This window comes from Sus scrofa, chromosome 5 (genome assembly GCF_000003025.6).
Source record: "Sus scrofa isolate TJ Tabasco breed Duroc chromosome 5, Sscrofa11.1, whole genome shotgun sequence".
NCBI classification, from domain to species: domain Eukaryota; kingdom Metazoa; phylum Chordata; class Mammalia; order Artiodactyla; family Suidae; genus Sus; species Sus scrofa.
The window spans coordinates 22,718,077-22,735,575 of record NC_010447.5 but is presented as its reverse complement, the minus strand read 5'-3'; the positions used below and the strand labels follow the sequence as shown (position 1 = coordinate 22,735,575).

The following is a 17,499-nucleotide window of genomic DNA, read 5'->3' as shown; positions in this document are numbered from 1 at the left end:
CTGGTAGGGGAGTGCCCTTGTCCTTCTGGGTTTGTGTTGCCATGGTTACCGGATGCAGGGGAAGGGGCAGCTATTTTAGTCTCTCAGACCTTTATGAGAAAGAGGAGAAGGCACGGTGGGGGGAAGGAGTCCTTCACTTTTCTGCCACCCCTCAGTTAGAACTCCCACATCCTAGTTCAGTTTCCAAGAACCACCCCTCCTTGGGTCTGGAGGGTCAGGGAGTTAACTGTTGGGTCTGAGGGTCAAGGGGAAAGGTGAAGCTAGGAAGAGGTCTGAGGCCTGACAAATATATGTAGTAACTGTGGGAGGACAGATAAGAAGCCCTATTTGAGCCTCCCTCCCCCACATGACTTTGACCCAGACATCAGCTATACCCATATGGTCAGACAAGACTAATGATGACTAGAAAAGAAGGGATCCTACACATGCACTGCTTGCCTCTCCCCAACCAAGACTCTAGATCAGCGACTCTCAAACAACTTGGCTCCAATTACCCCTTTATGCTCTTAAAAATTATTGAGTTTTGTTTATCTGATTTATATCAATTTACCATATTAGAAATTAAAACTGACGAAAAAGTTTGTAACACAAGAATACACAAGTACACATCCCATTAACAAAGATGTCAGAAAGATGATGTAATCACATGTCCTACGGCCTCTGGAAATCTCCATTGTAGGCTTTGAGATATTGAAAATTAAAAAGGCAAATAACATCTTAGTTTTATCCTGAAAATAGTCTTGACCATGTGAAAGGGTCTCAGGGACACCCCCCTGCCCAGGGGGTTCCCAGGCCACACTCTGAGAAGCATTTGTCTGGGCCATCATCCCAGCCCTTCTTCATGACTCACACTCGATGATTTTTTTTTCCCCTCATTTTTATTAGGAAAGTATAAACGTCGACCTCCTCACTGAGTTCTGCCCCCCCTCCGAAAAACCAGAGAACTTTTCCTGCTCAGCACCCCTTTCTCTGGACTTCCATTGCTGGGGCTCTCCTAAACACCTCCCTCAACCCCTCGACCAGCTCCCTCCTGAGCCTCCCTTAAAGCACATCAACAGCCCCTACCCTTGACCAGCCTGTTTCCCCATCCCAAGCCCACTGGGCCCTTGGTCTGCTTCTTCCTTCCCTCACTTGAGGACCTTCTCTTCTTGGGAGAAACTAAGAAATTTTTCTCTGCCTTCTCCTTCCCACCCTCCCTCCCTCACCTCTGCCATCTTCTCAGACAGCTTAGGGTAGGAAATCATGCTTTCTGGGTAGACTCCTTATGAGGACACACTTTCTCCATTTTCCCATACATCAGCCAACCTGGAATGGGCCAGAGTCTGGACAAGAAAGTGCCCATTTGGATCCCAGGGGGGTCGACCCAGTCATATTGCCAGGTGACCCATTGGGTGAAGGTATGGATCAGGAATCTGATGACTCCATCCACAGACGCCCTTTGCCTGGGATCCCCTAGCTTGATGTCTTCACATCAGACCCCCAAGTCCTCTTGCTAGCTGCAGCCACAGGCCTCTACCACCATATCTGGCACATCTGTCTTCACCACATTGCCATCACGGTCAAGGTAGAGGAGAGAGAGAGACCTTCGGGCAGTAGGGACACAGCAAGAAGTACCCAAGGGCCAAGGGTTGTTGGCCTTGAGGAGGCTGAGAACAGCAGAATGGAAGGAGGCAGCAATGCCTGGGCTGCCAGCCAGGTGTGGGGGGCACTGCCCACTGCAGTAATTCAGCTGGTACCCTTCGGGCTGCAGGATCCAGTCCCGCCACCCCAGTTCCTGGAAGTCTACATAATGGTCTCGCCTACAACATAAGGGGTCTCAGGCTCACAGGTGGGGGTCCTCCTCCTGGCCCGGCCTGCTCCAGGCTCTTTGGGCCGAGTCTTAAGCTCTAGGAAGGGCCGCTGCTCTCCCGCTGTGTCCAGGAGCTGGCAAGGTTGCAGGGCAGCCGTTCCATTGCCTTCCAGGGCTCTGCAGTCGAGCTGGAGTTTCAAGACACCAGACTCCTCACGTCTCAAGCCACTAGAGGGCAGAGTCAGGGCGTGCCAGCCTGGCGTTGTCATTTGGTGCTCAGCCAGGAGGACGCGGGACCCTCGGCGTCTCCGCCTAGGGCCCCGTCGGAAAATCCTCAAGGAAAGAGTGCCAGGAAGGGTGGGGAGAGCGTGCACCCAGAGGCGAGCGTGGTACAGGTGGTGGGACCGAGGAGTAGACAGGTGGAAGGTGAGCGTGGAACCGCAGGTGGAGGTGGAGGAGTCTGCCAGAAAGATGGAGAAGAGATTGAGGGGTGTGAGCAGAGAGGACCCCCTCCCCAGACTCCTGCAAGCCCTGCCCGCTGCTGTGGGGGCTTCCACCTTTAGAAGAAACGGGGACTCCGCAGCCAGTCCCGACTCCTCCCCTTCCTCCCACACCCGCTCCCTCTGCTTCTGCCATCCTTCTCCCCTGCTGCCTCCCTTTCCCACTCTCTGCCTGTCTCTCCCTCACCCACCTGTGATGGCAGCAAAGCTGATGACCTCCTCCCCATGCGCTGGACCCACACTTCCCCGCTGTAGTCTCCGGAGGGCTCTGGTCAGCGCTGCCTGGGGTGGAGGATGAGTTATTCTGGGACGACTGCTCAAGTGTAGCCCCTGGAGGATTTGCTGCTTGGCTAGCTCGAGGACCAGAGCTCGTTCTGCTTGGGGTGCCAGTGTGGGGCCCCCGCAGGAGGGACACACAGACCCTTCCCCCTGTGCCCACACCAGTGCCCACAGCAGCACCAGCCAGAGCTGGACATCAGGCAGCCCCATCCTTCTGGTGAATGGCCCTGGGTCAGGTCGGTAGCCTCGGGTGGCAACTGCTCCTTCTGTTGAGTCTGGGTGCGTGGAGGCCAATGAGGGCTCAGCAGCAGCCGACACCAGTGCCACACCTACCCTTGGCCAAGGGTAGAGCCACCTGTCTTCTGTTGCCTGGGACTCAGGACAGTGGATGATCCAATGGGTAGCTGTGTTTAGTGCAGTCTGTCAGTTTGACCCTCACAGCTCATGTCTGGCTACTGACTGGGACCTCTCTAGAGCCAGCAGCCTAGGGATCCCTCGCCTAGTGGTCAGCAGGCAGACCTACCCTCTGAGACCCAGGATTGGCCGGCTGTGCTGCCCATCAGGTCCCTGCAGGGGGTGGAGGTCCCCCCCTGGAGCTCGGGTTTCACCATCTGGCCCTGGTCACGGAGCCTGAGGTAGGGGTAGGGGGGTGGGGGGGCTATGTGGACACGCATGATGCAAGAAGGAGGATGATTTCACATGCTCAGTCCCCAAGGCCTGGGGCTCGGGGAGGGAACTCCATATGAGCAAGGTGGGAAGGGCAGTTCCCCTCCATACCCCTAGTCTGTCTAGTTGCCCAGCCACCATTGCTGCAGCAGTTTCCATGAGGCAGCTGGAGCTCCAGTGGTTATTTCTCTGACCTGGAAGGAGAACTCAGGTCTTTTTATTTCTAGCAATGGGACTGGGACAGGAGTGAGAGGCTGGGGGGGGGTAGGGGGCGGGAGGAACGGAGTCCTGTTGCCCAGGCCAAGGTGGCAGTGCCACGAGGCACAGAAGTCACCCCCTGACCTTTCCTGTGCTGACTGCCCAGAGTCCAGTTGGACTGGAGCACAACGTGGACGAAGGCTGGAGCATGGGGTGGGGGGGAGTGGCATGTTACTGTGATGTCTGGGAAAACCTAGAGAGGTGGGGGTGGTGGTGATGCAATCTTACAGCAGGACAGAGTCCATCAAGGATGGCAGAAGGGCATGGGACATGGAAGGGCCTGTACCCAGCTGCTGGTTCTCTTTCAGGGGACTGTAAAAGCTGCCTAGATTTGGGGTATCCTAGAAGTGGTGCCAGCCTCTGTTCATGGTGGTAGGAAATGGAAGTTTTAAGGACTTTTAAGAACAAGCATGGCCAGGAGTTCCCTATGTGGCTCAGCAGGTTGAGAACCGGCTAGTATCCATGAGGATTCGGGTTCAATTCTTGGCCTCGCTCAGTGGATTTGGCATTGCCGCAAGGTGCAGTTAGGTTGCAGATGCGGCTCGGATCTGGCGTTGCTATGGCTGTGGCATAGGCTGCCGGCTGCAGTTCCAATTCTACCCCTGGCCCGGGACCTTCCATATGCTGTGGGTGCAGCCTTAAAATAAAGAGAAAAAGAAAAACAAAACAAAACAAAACAAAAAACACCAAGGGAGTTCCCGTCGTGGCTCAGTGGTTAACTAATCCATGAGGTTGCAGGTTCGATTCCTGGCCTCACTCAGTGGGTTAAGGATCCGGCGTTGCCGTGAACTGTGGTGTAGATCGAAGACTTGGTTCGGATCCTGAGTTGCTGTGGCTGTGGCGTGGGACAGCAGCTACAGCTCTGATTAGACCCCTAGCTTGGGAACCTCCGTATGCCGTGGGTGTGGCCCTAGAAAAAAGACAAAAAAAAAAAAAAAAAAAAGACCAGAAGTGAGTATGATTTGGAAATGTGCCACTATTTCAATTTGTGATCTCCCGGCTATAGAGAGGACTGACTACTAACTAGATCCCGCACAGGGGAAGAGGTGGCTCTTTGGAGGCTGGGCCGCAGTACCGCCAGTGTCCACCATGTGGCAGTGCTGTGTCACTGGACAGCAACAGCTTCCCAGAGAGGGGGGCTTCTCTGGGAGGTGGAGCACTCCCAACCTCTCACTTTGGGGACCCTGCCTCTACAACAGGATTCAGAGAAGCTGGTCGGTCAGGTCTCTCCCCTCGCCACTGCCAGAGAACAGAGGCTGTCACCAGGACCACATTGCTACCTTTGGTTTGGGACCTCATCACTGACAGGTGGCAATGGAGCGTGGTGATGGGTGCCAGACTCTTCCTAGAAACTCAGGGCATCTGTGGTGGTGAGGGAGGGGGATAATGAGATTTTAGATACTCCACTCCACCCTGCCTTTCTCCCTAGGTCCCCAGTCATATTTAAGCCCCTTTGTCCAGGACTCTTCCCAGCTCCCAGCTCCCTCTCTATTGGTCAAGCTGGTGAGTGATAGCCCTCTACCCCTGGGGTCTGGATGTAGAACTGCAAAGTAGAGGTTTATGCCCATAATGGTGTCTCAGAGGGCTTACCTGTTGGTGAGCCTCAGTCAAGGGAAGTAGCAAGAAGTGGCTGCAGGAGTCACCGCAACCCCACCTCTCCCCTCCCTTCTCTGTCAGGTGCCCCCAATTTCCATCTCTTCCTACCCTCTTGCTGTGGTGCCTGGCCTGCCCCTACCTCCCCACTGACACTTACGTCAGAACCCAGCTATAAATATGTGCTTAGCATCTTAGTCACTTTTCCCAAGAAGTGCTCCGGGGTTATAAATACCCCAGCCATCTGCCTCACAGTCCCGCCCTACCACCAACCTGGTTGGGGGCTGGGAGGTAGCGATAGGCTTGGGGGTGGGTAAGGAAGGAGAAGGAGTCTGAGTGATTCTCTTGCCCCAAAAGAGAAAAGGGGGACTCTGGAAAGAAAGGTTCAGAAGAAGATAATTCCATTCTCCCCATTTTATCAAAGGCAAAACCAAAAAAAGAAAAGAAATAATATTGATCCCTTTAAAATTTAAATTATTTTAAAATTTGCTATTTTGGAGTTCCCTTAGTGGTGCAGTGGAAACAAATCTGACTAGGAACCATGAGGTTGCAGTTTTGATCCCTGGCTTGGCTAAGATGCGGCGTTGCTGTGAGCTGGGGTGTAGGTCGCAGATGTGGCTCTGATCTGGCGTGGCTGTGGCTGTGGCATAGGCTGGCAGCTTAGCTCCAATTAGACCCCTATCCTGGGAACCTCCATATGCTATGGGTGAGGCCCTAAAATGACAAAAAAATTTTTTTGCTATTTTGTTTATCATGGATTTTTTTTTTTTTTGCATTAATTTTGATTTTTTTTGGAGGGGAGCCATGTCTGTGGCATGCAGACATTCCAGGCCAGGGATCAAACCTGCGCCAGAGCAGTGATCGGAGCCACTGGGGTGACAATGCCAGATCCTTAACCTGCTGCACCACAAGGGAACTCCTAATTTTGATTTTTTTAAAAAAATACTGCTTTAAGATATTATTTATCTTGACCTATGGATTTTTTCACATCCCTTTAAGTGAAAAAAGTGCCTCACTTCACCTCAACTTAGTCTTGTCCCTGGGGACTGAAGTTGAAGGGAGGAATGTTAGATCAGGGAGGGGGTGCGCTGAGGGTGGAGACACTGATGGAAGGGGACAGGAAGGCCACCAGGAGCCTTTCTTCGATTCTCTCCTTAGATGACAATTTCATCAAGTCAAAGGCAGGATAACGTCCATGAGTCTTCCCACGAAGCCCCACGGTTCAGATATGCAGTCACCCAGAAAGTCTCTTTCAGACTTTCTCCTGTAGGGTTCCTATTCCAGGGACCTCAGACCCGGATAGGAGGGGGTTATATGCTGAGCAAACACAGACATCACGTTTCCCAAAGGACACAGGGGTTTTGTGCAATCTCGGCCTTGGGCTGCAGACAGTATCGACCCCATGGTTCAGGGCTGTCCAACTAAAGGGAGGAGAAGGTGGGGGAAGAGGGCGAAGGTCTAGAGAGGACCCAGTCTCAGAGCAAATGCCTCCCTCTCCCCACCCCAGGCCTTCCTTTTCTTCTCCATGTCCCACTCAAGTGGCCCCGGGCCAGTCTCAGCTCCTAGGCAGGGCTCCTGGATGGAGCCCTGGGCGTCCGTGAAGGAGGCGGCTCTGAGCCAGGCCTCTGCCTCCCACCACGTGTGGGTCCGCAGTTTGTTGGCCTACTTGCTGACTGAACAGTGATCTGTCTTATCTCTTGGAGGAGGACAGAGGGAGGAGAGGAGCAGGGAAAACTCAGGTCTTTATTTCTGTAAGACCAGCGGAGATGGTTCTGGGAGGGAAGAGGGGGCCTGAGAAAGAAGAGGCAGCCTGGGGAAGGAAGAGTCATGATCATGGGATGGACACAATAGCTCAGCCCTAAGGAGGAGAAAAAATTGGGCAGGGCTGCACTGGGGTGTCAGGGGCTTGGCAGGAGACAAAAGACCCACTGAGCTGAATGTATGTGCATCACTAAGAAGACTTAATGAAGGGCTTCTTTACAGAGAGAGGGGCAGAGTTAAGAGAACTAAAGAGAGATGCTGAAGAACCCAGGGACTAACAAGAATGAAAAGTCATTATAAGCCCATAGCACGGAAACACTAATAAAAACCCAGGCAGAGGGGGTAGCCAGACAGGAGCTGTAGGGACATGGACACAGCCACAGTCACACAGAACCATGGAACCTAGGCAGAGAGAGAGCAGGCATAAGAAATACCCAGACCTCTGTCTCCTATCCTTTGATCTCCTGCCTCTGTCTCCTCTTAGTCAAACTCAGCAGGTAGCCAGAGGCCAAAGGAACTCAAGTGAGCCGGCCCCTCAGGGTACAGAGCAGGGCAGGGAAGGCCAAAGAGCTGATGAGGTGAGCCAAGAGAGCCCATAGCAGCCTGCTGGACATGTAAGAGGGCAGAGGGCTCAAGACATAGAGGGGAGCTAATGTTTGGTGAGCCTATGAAGGAACTCTCTGGAGATCCAGAAAAGCAGAGCAAGGGGCTGGGCCAACTCATTCTGGAATGGGTGACATTGAATAGAAAGGCATAGTGGATTGTAGGCTGGATTAAAGATGGGCTGTGGGTGTCTGCCTGGGAACCAGATGGCACTGCTCCCGGTTGGAGGTGAGCAGGGGCTTGCCGGATGGAGAGAAGTTGGTGGTTATGAAGATGGTAGAGTGATTTCCTTAGATGAAGATCTCCCCAAGTCCAAGTTGGGATACTTTTTATAAGTTGTTTAGGAAGAGGGAATCCATTTCCGGACAGAGGCAGTAACGAGGCTACTCCCCCTTCTCAAGGAAGAAGAGCATCTGTCAGGACACGATTCTCCACCATGGGCTGCCTGTACCACATGTGGACTAACTGCACCCACAGGCCTCTACCACCATGTCAGGTATGTCAGTCTTGACAATGTTGCTGTCCTTGTCATAGTAGAGCAGAGACAGGGGGCGCCGGGCGGTGGGCACGCAGCATGAACCCCCTCCGGTGGTGCCTGCGGCAGTGTTGGCCTTGAGAAGATTGAGCACCGCCGTGTGAAAGGAGGCAGCAATGCCGGGCACGCCAGCCACGTGCAGGGGGCAATGCCCTGTGCAGAAGTTCATCGCATAGCCCTCAGGCTGGATGATCCAGTCGTGCCAGCCAATCTCACGGAAATCCACAAAGAACTCTTGTCGACAGCACATCCTGGACCTACCCTGGCAGTCGATGCCTCGCCGGCGAACCCGGTGCTTGCCTCCAACTCTCACCCGGGCTGTCACAAAAGGCCTGTGGGCAGCCCCATCCAGGATGACTGAGTTCCAGGCTACCTGGCCTTCAGGGACCAGCTCCAGGATCAGGTGTCCCTGGCTGTAGGCAGCCTCAGCTTCAGGTCCCAGAAGGAGCTGGTGCCAACCACTGTTATTTACCTCCAGTGGGTGCTGAGTGGCCAAGGTGAGATTGGTACCATGGGGGCCAAGCTCAAGGACCCTCACCTTCAAAGTCCAGGTGGCATTGGGAGGGAGCTGCACAAAGAACATGAGGCTGGCCTGCTGGACCTCCAGGCTACCAGAGGTTCTATCAGAGGGGAAGTGGAAATCAAGACGAGTCTGGTCAATGTTGGAGAGGCCTGTGGACACAAGAAACCCCAGTCATTGCACCTTTTTTTTTTTTTTTTTTTTTTTTTTTTGTCTTTTTAGGGCCGCACCCACAGCATATGGAGGTTCTCAGGCTAGGGGTCAAATCAGAGCTGTAGCTGCCAGCCTACTCTACAGCCACGGCAACACCAGATCCAAGCCATGTCTGCGACCTACACCACAACTCACAGCATCGCCAGATCCTTAATGCACTGAGCGATCCCTGCACTGGGATTGAATCTGCGTCCTCATGGATGCTAGTCAAATTCGTTGTCCCTGAGTCATGACGAGAACTCCCTTTGCAGCCTTCTGAGTGTCAAGTCAACCAACTACCTATGTACTCTCAGCACACATGAACTCCCTTTGTTCCTTCTGGACCATATTGTTGGCTTTGTTAATTGCACTTTCCTTCTTGAAAATCTTTTCTCTCTTGGCTTCCATGATACAACACTCTTATGATTCTTCCTTGATTTTCTTTGCCAGCTTTTCTTTCTTTGACCATCCCTTCAAGCGTTCTCCAGAGCCTGTTTTTGACCTTCATTTCCCTTTCCTTTACATTTGGGTGGGGGCAGAGCCGGGGGGCTCTGACCCACACTCATGGTCAGCCAACACAATTTTTAGGCTGGTGATTCCCAAATCTCTATATCCAGTCCAGACAATTTTGCACCTTGAGAATCACCAAGCTTCATGCCTAAATTTCTAACTGCTTCATTTGGCCACATGAATATCCTGCCAGCACATTAAAAACAATTTACCCCCAGTGGAAATCATTATTTTCCCCCCTATATGCCTCTCTTTCTATTCATTCTTTCTTTTTCTTTTTTTCTTTTTTTTCGGTCTTTTTAGGGCTGCACCCACAGCATATGGAGGTTCCCAGGCTAGGAGTTGAATCGGAGCTATAGCCACCAGCCTACACCACAGTCACAGTACCTTGGGATCTGTGACCTACACCACAGCTCACAGCAATGCTGGATCCTTAACCCACTGAGCGAGGCCAGGGATCAAACCTGCGTCCTCATGGATCCTAGTCAGATTTGTTTCCACTGAGCCACGACGGGAACTCCCTCTCTTCCTATTCTTAGAATTGTTGGCACCACTACCCTCCCTATCACCTCTAGAAACCCTATGATCATCTCCCTCACTCCCTATATCCAGTCCCTCAACACAGTGGTTCTAATGGCTATGCATGTCTTCCCAGACCTATTACTGTTGCCCAATTTCCCCTTTTCATCCTCACCTGCTCTATTGAAACACATTAATTTTGTTTCTCTTTTTTTGGTTGTGCCCGCAGCATATGGAAGTTCCCAGGCCAGGGATGAACCCACGCCACAGCAGTGACCCAAGCTGCTGCAGGGACAATGCTGGATCCTTAATGCATTGCACCACAGAATTCCTTAATTGGGTTTCTGTTCCCTCCACTCCTGGTCTTGCCACTAACACCTTCCACGTTGCCAAATCCAATGGCTTTATCTCTTTATAGTCATTTTATCTGAACTTTAAACACTGTTTGACACAGTTAACTATTCCCTCCTTCTTGAAATATTTCCTTCTCTTGGCTTTCACGACTCTGGCCACTCCATCTTGGTCTCTTGCAGGCAGCTCCTCTTCTCTTGCCTGACCTCTTAATGTTGGAGGTCCTGAGCTCCATTCTCTGCTCTATCTATCCTCTCTCCTAGAAAGATCCCATCAATTCCCTTGGCTTTCAATTCCATTTATATGCTGATGACTCCCAGATATATATCCAGTGCCCTGATCTCTCCAAGTGCCCCAGGCTTTTATATCCATCTGCTAATCTAATATTCTACTTGGAGAGCCAATGCTATCTCAAACTTTTTTTTTCTTTGTAGGGCTGTACCTGCAACATATGGAGGTTCCCAGGGTAGGGACTGAATCAGAGCTGCAGGAGCTGGCCTATGCTACAGGCACAGCAACATAGGATCCAAGCTGCGTCTTCGACCTACACCACAGCTCACAGCAACGCCGGATCCTTAACCCACTGAGTGAGGCCAGGAATGGAATCTTCATCCTCATGGATACTAGTCGAGTTCATTACCACTGAGCCATGACGGGAACTCCGCTATCTCAAGTTTTCATGTTCAAAGAAGAACTTTAAATTTATCCCTCCTACCCAAACGTTCCTTCTCCAGTCTTCCCCTTCCCCGAAACACACTGATTATGTCAAAGCTTTGTTTGCCCTTATCCTCTACCTTGAGATTATCTGCAGATCTGTCAACTTTACCTCCCCAGTTTGTAATGTAGTTTCACTTATTCCCATCTCCTCTAACTATGCATTAGTTCAACCCGCAGTCATCTTTTTCCTGAATTATGTCAAGAGCTTGCCAAGTAGTCCACTCTTGCCCCCCAACCATTCTTCAACTAGAGTGATTTTTTTTTTTGCCTTTTTTTTTTTTTTTTTTTTTTTTTTTTAGGGCCACCCCCACAGCATATGGAGGTTCCCAGGCGAGGGGTTGAATCGGAGCTACAGCTGCTGGCCTATGCCACAGCCACAGCAACACCAGATCCAAGCTGTGTCTGTGACCTACACCACAGCTCATGGTAACACCAGATCCTTAACCCACTGAACGAGGCCAGGGATCAAACCTGCAACCTCATGGTTCCTAGTCGGATTTGTTTCTGCTGCACCATGATGGGAACTCCCAGGGTGATTTTTTTATAACATAAATCTGACCAGTCTAATCCTCTCATCTTAAAATCCTACAAAGTCTTCCTTCACATTGTATTTGAATAAAATCTAAACCTCTCAATATAGAAAACTTGTATGATTAGGTATTCTGCCATTTAATGATTATATTCTACCTACAATGGCTTTTTTCTGGTCCTTGAACTCACCAAACATGCACCTACCTCATGGTCTTTGCACTTGCTATTTCCCCTGCCTGGAATGTCTTTCCAAGATCTTTGAAAGATTGGCTTCTTTTTGGCATTCAGCTCAAATTCACCTCTTCAGAAATGCTTTCTTAACCTATGTAAAGCAGACTTCAACTCTATCCCGCCTCTCTCTCATTTATTTATTTATTTATTTATTTATTTATTTATTTTTGCTTTTCAGGGCCACACCTGAGGCATATGGAAGTTCCCAGGCTAGGAGTAGAATCATAGCTGCAGCTGCTGGCCTATGCCGCAACCACAGCAACACTGGATCCGAGGCACATCTGTGACCTACACCACAGCTCACAGCAACGCTGGATCCTTAACCCACTGAGTGAGGCCAGGGATCAAACCTGCATCCTCTTGGATACTAGTTGGGTTCGCAACCTGCTGATTCACAGTGGAACTCTTACCCCATCTCTTTAGTATGTCATCCTGCATAATGCCTTTAGAGCCACTATCACTCTCTGCAATCATTTTTATTTTTTGTTCATTTATTTACTATATGCTTCTCCTCCCCTCCTCTGCCCCCTCCCCAGCCCCAGCTAGAATGTAAACTCCATGAAGGTAGAGATTGTGATTGTATGGCTCATCATTGTATCCCTAGTGCCTAACACAGAGTAGGCACTCAATAAACATTTGAATGACGAGTCTTTCATTCTTCAATTCTCATTTTACACTGGCACCAGAATTATTTTCCAAAAAGGCTAAATTCTTGGTCTCAAAAACCTTATTGATGAATAAAATTCAAACTCTTTTAGGGGGCAGTTAAATGCCATTATGATTTGGCTTTTTACCACAAGATGATAAATCAACCATACTTCAATAAAATTAAACTTAAAAAAATGATTTGGCCTTAGCTACCCTTATTTATTTATTTTAAGTAAAGGATGCTTTATTGTGGGAATGCCACTGATACTCTCATGGGCATAAAACAACAGAAAATAAATTCAACTAGACTTAATGTGGATTGTGAAGTTTGGAATAAGGTTGCCCTTGACAACTCTCAGAGCCAACAAGATCTCAAGAGCTCACTCATCTCTGCCTCCCAATGTAAGTCAACTCCATTCTTCTCTTTCTGTGGATCTAACTCTTCCTTTTTTCTTTTCTTTATTTTTTTATTTTTTATTTTTTTTGCTTTTCAGGGCCCCACCCATGGCATATGGAGATATGGAGGTTCCCAGGCTAGGGGTCTAATGGGAGCTACAGCTGCCGGCCTACACCACAGCCACAGCAACGCAGAATCCAGCTGTATCTTCAACCTACACCACAGCTCATGGCAATGCTGGATCCTTAACCCACTGAGCAAGGCCAGGGATCGAACCCAAAACCTCATGGTTCCTAGTTGGATTTGTTTCCACTGTGTCACAAGGGAACACCCGAGTCTAGCTCTTCTAGCATCTTGTCAGCTTCCTCGGGTCCCAAATGGTGGCCCCAGCTCCTGGGTCTACAGAACCTTTTTTTTTTTTTTTTTTTTTTTTGGCCATGCCCTTGGCACATGGAAGTTCCTGGGCCAGGGATCCAAGCCTTGCAATGGCAACATGGGATTCTTAATCTGCTGTGCCACAAGAGAACCCCTAGAGTCTGTAGAACATTTAATTTAGTTCCTACTAGCTAAGTGAGCTGATATTTCAGTGTCCCAATTCCAAAATCCTAAGAGTCTGATTGGCCCAGCTAATCTTTTCTTGCTAGGTCACTAAGCACCCTACTTTTAGAACCTCATAAGTCATCCCAGTCATGGCAGGCAGACACATGACCAGTAGGGGCCAAGGTAGACTATTACAATATTGGCCCTGAGTGAACAACAAGACCTCCCAGTATTCATGGTTTTTATTTGATTGTTTTGCTTTTTTGTTTTTGGCCATGCCCATGGCATGTGGAAGTTTCTGGACCAGGGATTGAACCCACACCACAGCAGCAACCCAAGCTGCTGAGCCACCAGGGAACTCCAGAAGGAAACCTTTAAATGTTTGGTCTATACTATTGAATAATAAGAAGCAAGTGGAGAGAGACTTTGGAGGATCAGAAACCATCTTATATGTTCTAGCTCCATTTGAGCTCCAAGCTGAATGCAGTTGCTCAAGTAACCTCAGCTTCATCACATGGAAAAAGGGAACTGTCCACATAAGCCCAGCAAAACCACAAAATCATGAAAATTATCAAATTTTTTTTTGTTTCAAGCCTCAGTGTTTGAGCTGCTTTGTTATGTGAATGGATAACTGAAACAGAAACTAGTATCAGAAGTGGGGTCCTCCAGGGAGTTCTCTTGTAGTGCAATGGGCTGGGGATCTGGCATTGTCACTGCAGAAGTCTATGTCACTCCTGTGTCTTGGGTTCAATGCATGGCCTGGGAACTTCTTCATGCTATGGGTGTGGCCAAAAAAAGAAGTGGGGTACTTCATAGCAAAGACCTAAAATATGCAGCATTGGCTTTGGGGCTGGGTGGCAGGCAGAGGTTGGAAGGATGGTGGGGAGGCTGTTAGGAAGGCAGGAAGAGCAGTGAGGAAATTGCTGTTGGAAGCTGGAGAAAGGGGAACCTGTGTTATGTACCGGCTATCGTCTCTGGTAACTTGGAAGCTAGAAATGGTATCTAACAAAGTTGTGAATTTAGCTAAAGATATTTCCAGGCAGAATGCTGAAAGTGCCAATTGGCTTATTTTAGCGGCCTATGATAAGGCATTTCAGGAGTGAGATGAACTAAAAAAGGAACTGTTCAATTTTCAAGGAGAATTTAGAGCAAACATTTCCAACAGGACTTGTTAGATTGAACAATAAAGTATTTTTTTCATTCCTCAACTCTCTGTCTGGCAAAAGGTTCTCAAACTAAGAAATGGTCTCAGGGCAAAAAGCAAATCCAGGGCATTGCCAGTAAAACACGGACTCAGAATAAAGATCAGAACAGTAAGGGTGAACTCTAAGCCCCTTTGTCAAGATCTAACACCTTTGTTAAGATCTAAATTTAAGATGCCCTTCTAGAGTTCCCATTGTGGCAAAGGAACCCAATGTAGTCTCCATGAGGGCATGGGTTGGATCCATGTCCCCATTCAGTGGGTTAAAGATCCAGCATTGCCACAGCTGTGGGATAGGTCACAGATGTGGCTTGGATCTGACGTTGCCCCTGGCTGTGGTGTAGGCTGGCAGCTGCAGCTTCAATTAGACCTCTAGCCTGGGAACTTCCATATATGCCATTGGTAAAAAGAAAAAAATAAATAAAGTAAAATTTAAGGTGTTTTTCTGCAGACCTTCTCATCTAGACGTAAGGGCTTTTAAGAATCTTAAGAGTGTTATCCCACAACACCCTGACTTGTACTCTAGAGGGGGTATCTGTTTTGGTAGAGTGGACTTGTTTTTTGTTGGAGTAGACTATAATTTATTATTTAGAAGGTTCACAGAGGTTTAAAGGGGTTGCATTCTATGGGAAGGCAGACCTCATAGAAAAGCTGGGATTCCACAAGGAATTCCACAAGGTGGGATTCCACAAGGAAGGTCCAGGTTCAGGGTGAGGATGTGGGGGAGCCACCAGAGACGAACTCCTCACCCTCAGGTAAGGGTGGGTTTTTTCAGGATGGGAGTGGAGTGCTGGGTCTTGAGTAGATGCTGATCAGGGGAAAGGCACCAGGGTTGAGAAAGACCTCCTAGACTTAAGACAGAGCTTGCAAGCTCAGAGGCCAGAGAGATCACCTTGCATTCTGTTTCTCGGATCCTATCTGTGAATTTTTTTTTTTTTTTGGTCTTTTTGTCTTTTCTAGGGCCGCACCCACGGCATATGGAGGTTCCCAGGCTAGGGGTCTAATAAGAGCTGTGGCTGCTGGCCTCCACCAGAGCCACAGCAATGCAGGATCTGAGCCACACCTGTGACCTACACCACAGCTCATGGCAACGCCCCAAACCATTCTTCAACCAGAGTAATTTTTTTTTTTTTTTTTAGGGCCACCCCCACAGCATATAGAGTTTCCCAGGCTAGGGGTTGAATCGAAGCTACAGCTGCCGGCCTATACCACAGCCACAGCAACACCAGATCCGAGCTGTGTCTGTGACCTACACCACAGCTCACGGCAACACCAGATCCTCAACCCACTGAGTGAGGCAAGGGATCAAACCTGCAACCTCATGGTTCCTAGTCAGATTAGTTTCTGCTGTGCCACGACAGGGATTCCATGTGAATTCTTTTTTTTCTTTTTTTTTTTTTTTTTTTTTGTCTTTTTGCTATTTCTTGGGCCTCTCCCGAGGCATATGGAGGTTCCCAGGCTAGGGGTCGAATCGAAGCTGTAGCCGCCGGCCTACGCCAATTCCACAGCAACGCGGGATCCGAGCCGCGTCTGCAACCTACACCACAGCTCACGGCAACGCCGGATCGTTAACCCACTGAGCAAGGGCAGGGACCGAACCCGCAACCTCAGGGTTCCTAGTTGGATTCGTTAACCACTGCGCCACGGCGGGAACTCCCCATGTGAATTCTTGATCTTCTCTCCAGCTGCCTGCTAAATTCTCTAACTCTTCTCGCCTCCATGGAAGGAACTCTCTTTTCTATCATCTATCCTTCACCTACCTTTCTGAGTTCCGTTTTGGCCCTGTTCCGATGTGGAGCTCTGAAGTATCAAGGCACGAGGGACAGGAATAGGATGGAGAGATACTGTAATCCTGTGTTCTACTTTTTCCCCTTACCGAAATGAGGCATCTGGGGAAGGGGGATTCAGAGAGGCTGGATCCTGAGGCCAGAGGAAGGACAGATTCTCCAGCTCCCAGATCATGGGTCCAGGCCCAGGAAATGGATGGGCTCACATCATATCCTGTGGAAGTTTGTGGGACCTCAGAGAGAGAGCCAGAGGAGACAGAGGTAGGCAGTCTCAAAAGACATGAAACTTACCCACTTCCCAGCTGCCCATTGGTCAAGTCTAAACTACAAGAGAGCCTGGGGGGTGGGAGCCTGGGATTAGGCAATTATAAACCATGGGAGGCAAGAGATGGGAAGGTTTGGGGGAGAAAGTCAGGGGTTAGATTGGGGAGGAAGTTTTTCCTTTCCTTAAGGGATCAGGTTTGGGGGAAGATCTACAGACTAAGAACCCACCTGTTTCAGCAAAGCTGATGATCTCATACTCCTGTGCCCTGTCAGCCTCTGGAAGAACCCCCTGTGGGGGCCCGTGGAGGCCCTGCAGCGCAGTCCTCAGAGCAGCTCTGGACACAGGCCGGCTCAGTGTTGGGCGCTGGGTGAGGTGCAGTTTGTCCAAGATGCTTCTCTTGGCCAGGTTAAGAAGAAGGTCCCGCTGGCTTTCCAGGTCCAAGGTAGGCCCCCCACATGCCAGACACTGACTGTCAGCTTGGGGAGTGGCTACCGTGGCTGGAGCCAGGAATAGAAAGGCCAGGAGCAATGAGGAGATCATTGCCATGGGAGGTCGTCCTTGAGCAGCACCGTTGAGACACAGACTCAAACCTGGGTTCAGGGTCTCAAAAGCTGTGGTCTCAGTGCCCTCCTGGCGCCAGGGGCCCCGGAAGGAGAGTGTGTCCAGCTGGCATGACCCCTGGTTGCAAGGGGATAGAGCAGTCACACATCCAGCTTACCAGTTACAGGTAGAATTTGGCAGAAGCCTCCTAGTCAATGAAAATACAGAGAGGGGGATGTGGGGAAAGAAATGTCCCTGGGCCAACTTTGGGAGAGAGTGGGTTACCCATGTGAGCTGCCAGGCCTGGGGACAAAGGTTAGAGATGAAATTCCTCTTCAGATCAACGGCCTTGCTCGGAAGCCATGGGTGGGGGAGGGAGACATCAGAGGTTTCAAGATTGAATGTTAAAGGGTGACTTTCAAACAGGAGGGGGTCATTGGCAGGACACTTCAGGTCATTGTCATGCAGGTTGTTGAGAGTTGCATTTTCCTCTGCCTGGTCCTTCTCAAAGCCCTACCCCCCTTTCCTCCCTCCCAGAGGTTCATAGTCCAAACTCCTTTGTTAGC

General features: G+C 50.0%; 2 protein-coding genes across 2 annotated transcripts; both read right to left on the bottom strand.

The window, feature by feature from the left end:
• INHBE (inhibin beta E subunit) lies at positions 860 to 2,802 on the bottom strand. The gene is given in 3 exon segments (XM_003126320.4): positions 860 to 1,809; positions 1,812 to 2,249; positions 2,481 to 2,802. Coding segments are annotated over 3 exon segments (1,053 nt in total). The 5' UTR covers positions 2,779 to 2,802; the 3' UTR covers positions 860 to 1,492.
• Positions 6,810 to 17,160, bottom strand: INHBC (inhibin beta C subunit). Its single transcript, XM_003355493.5, has 2 exons — positions 16,621 to 17,160; positions 6,810 to 8,656 (listed from the first exon to the last, which is right to left on the bottom strand). The coding sequence occupies exons 1-2, from the start codon at positions 16,937 to 16,939 to the stop codon at positions 7,911 to 7,913; spliced, it is 1,065 nt and encodes a 354-aa protein (XP_003355541.3). The 5' UTR covers positions 16,940 to 17,160; the 3' UTR covers positions 6,810 to 7,910.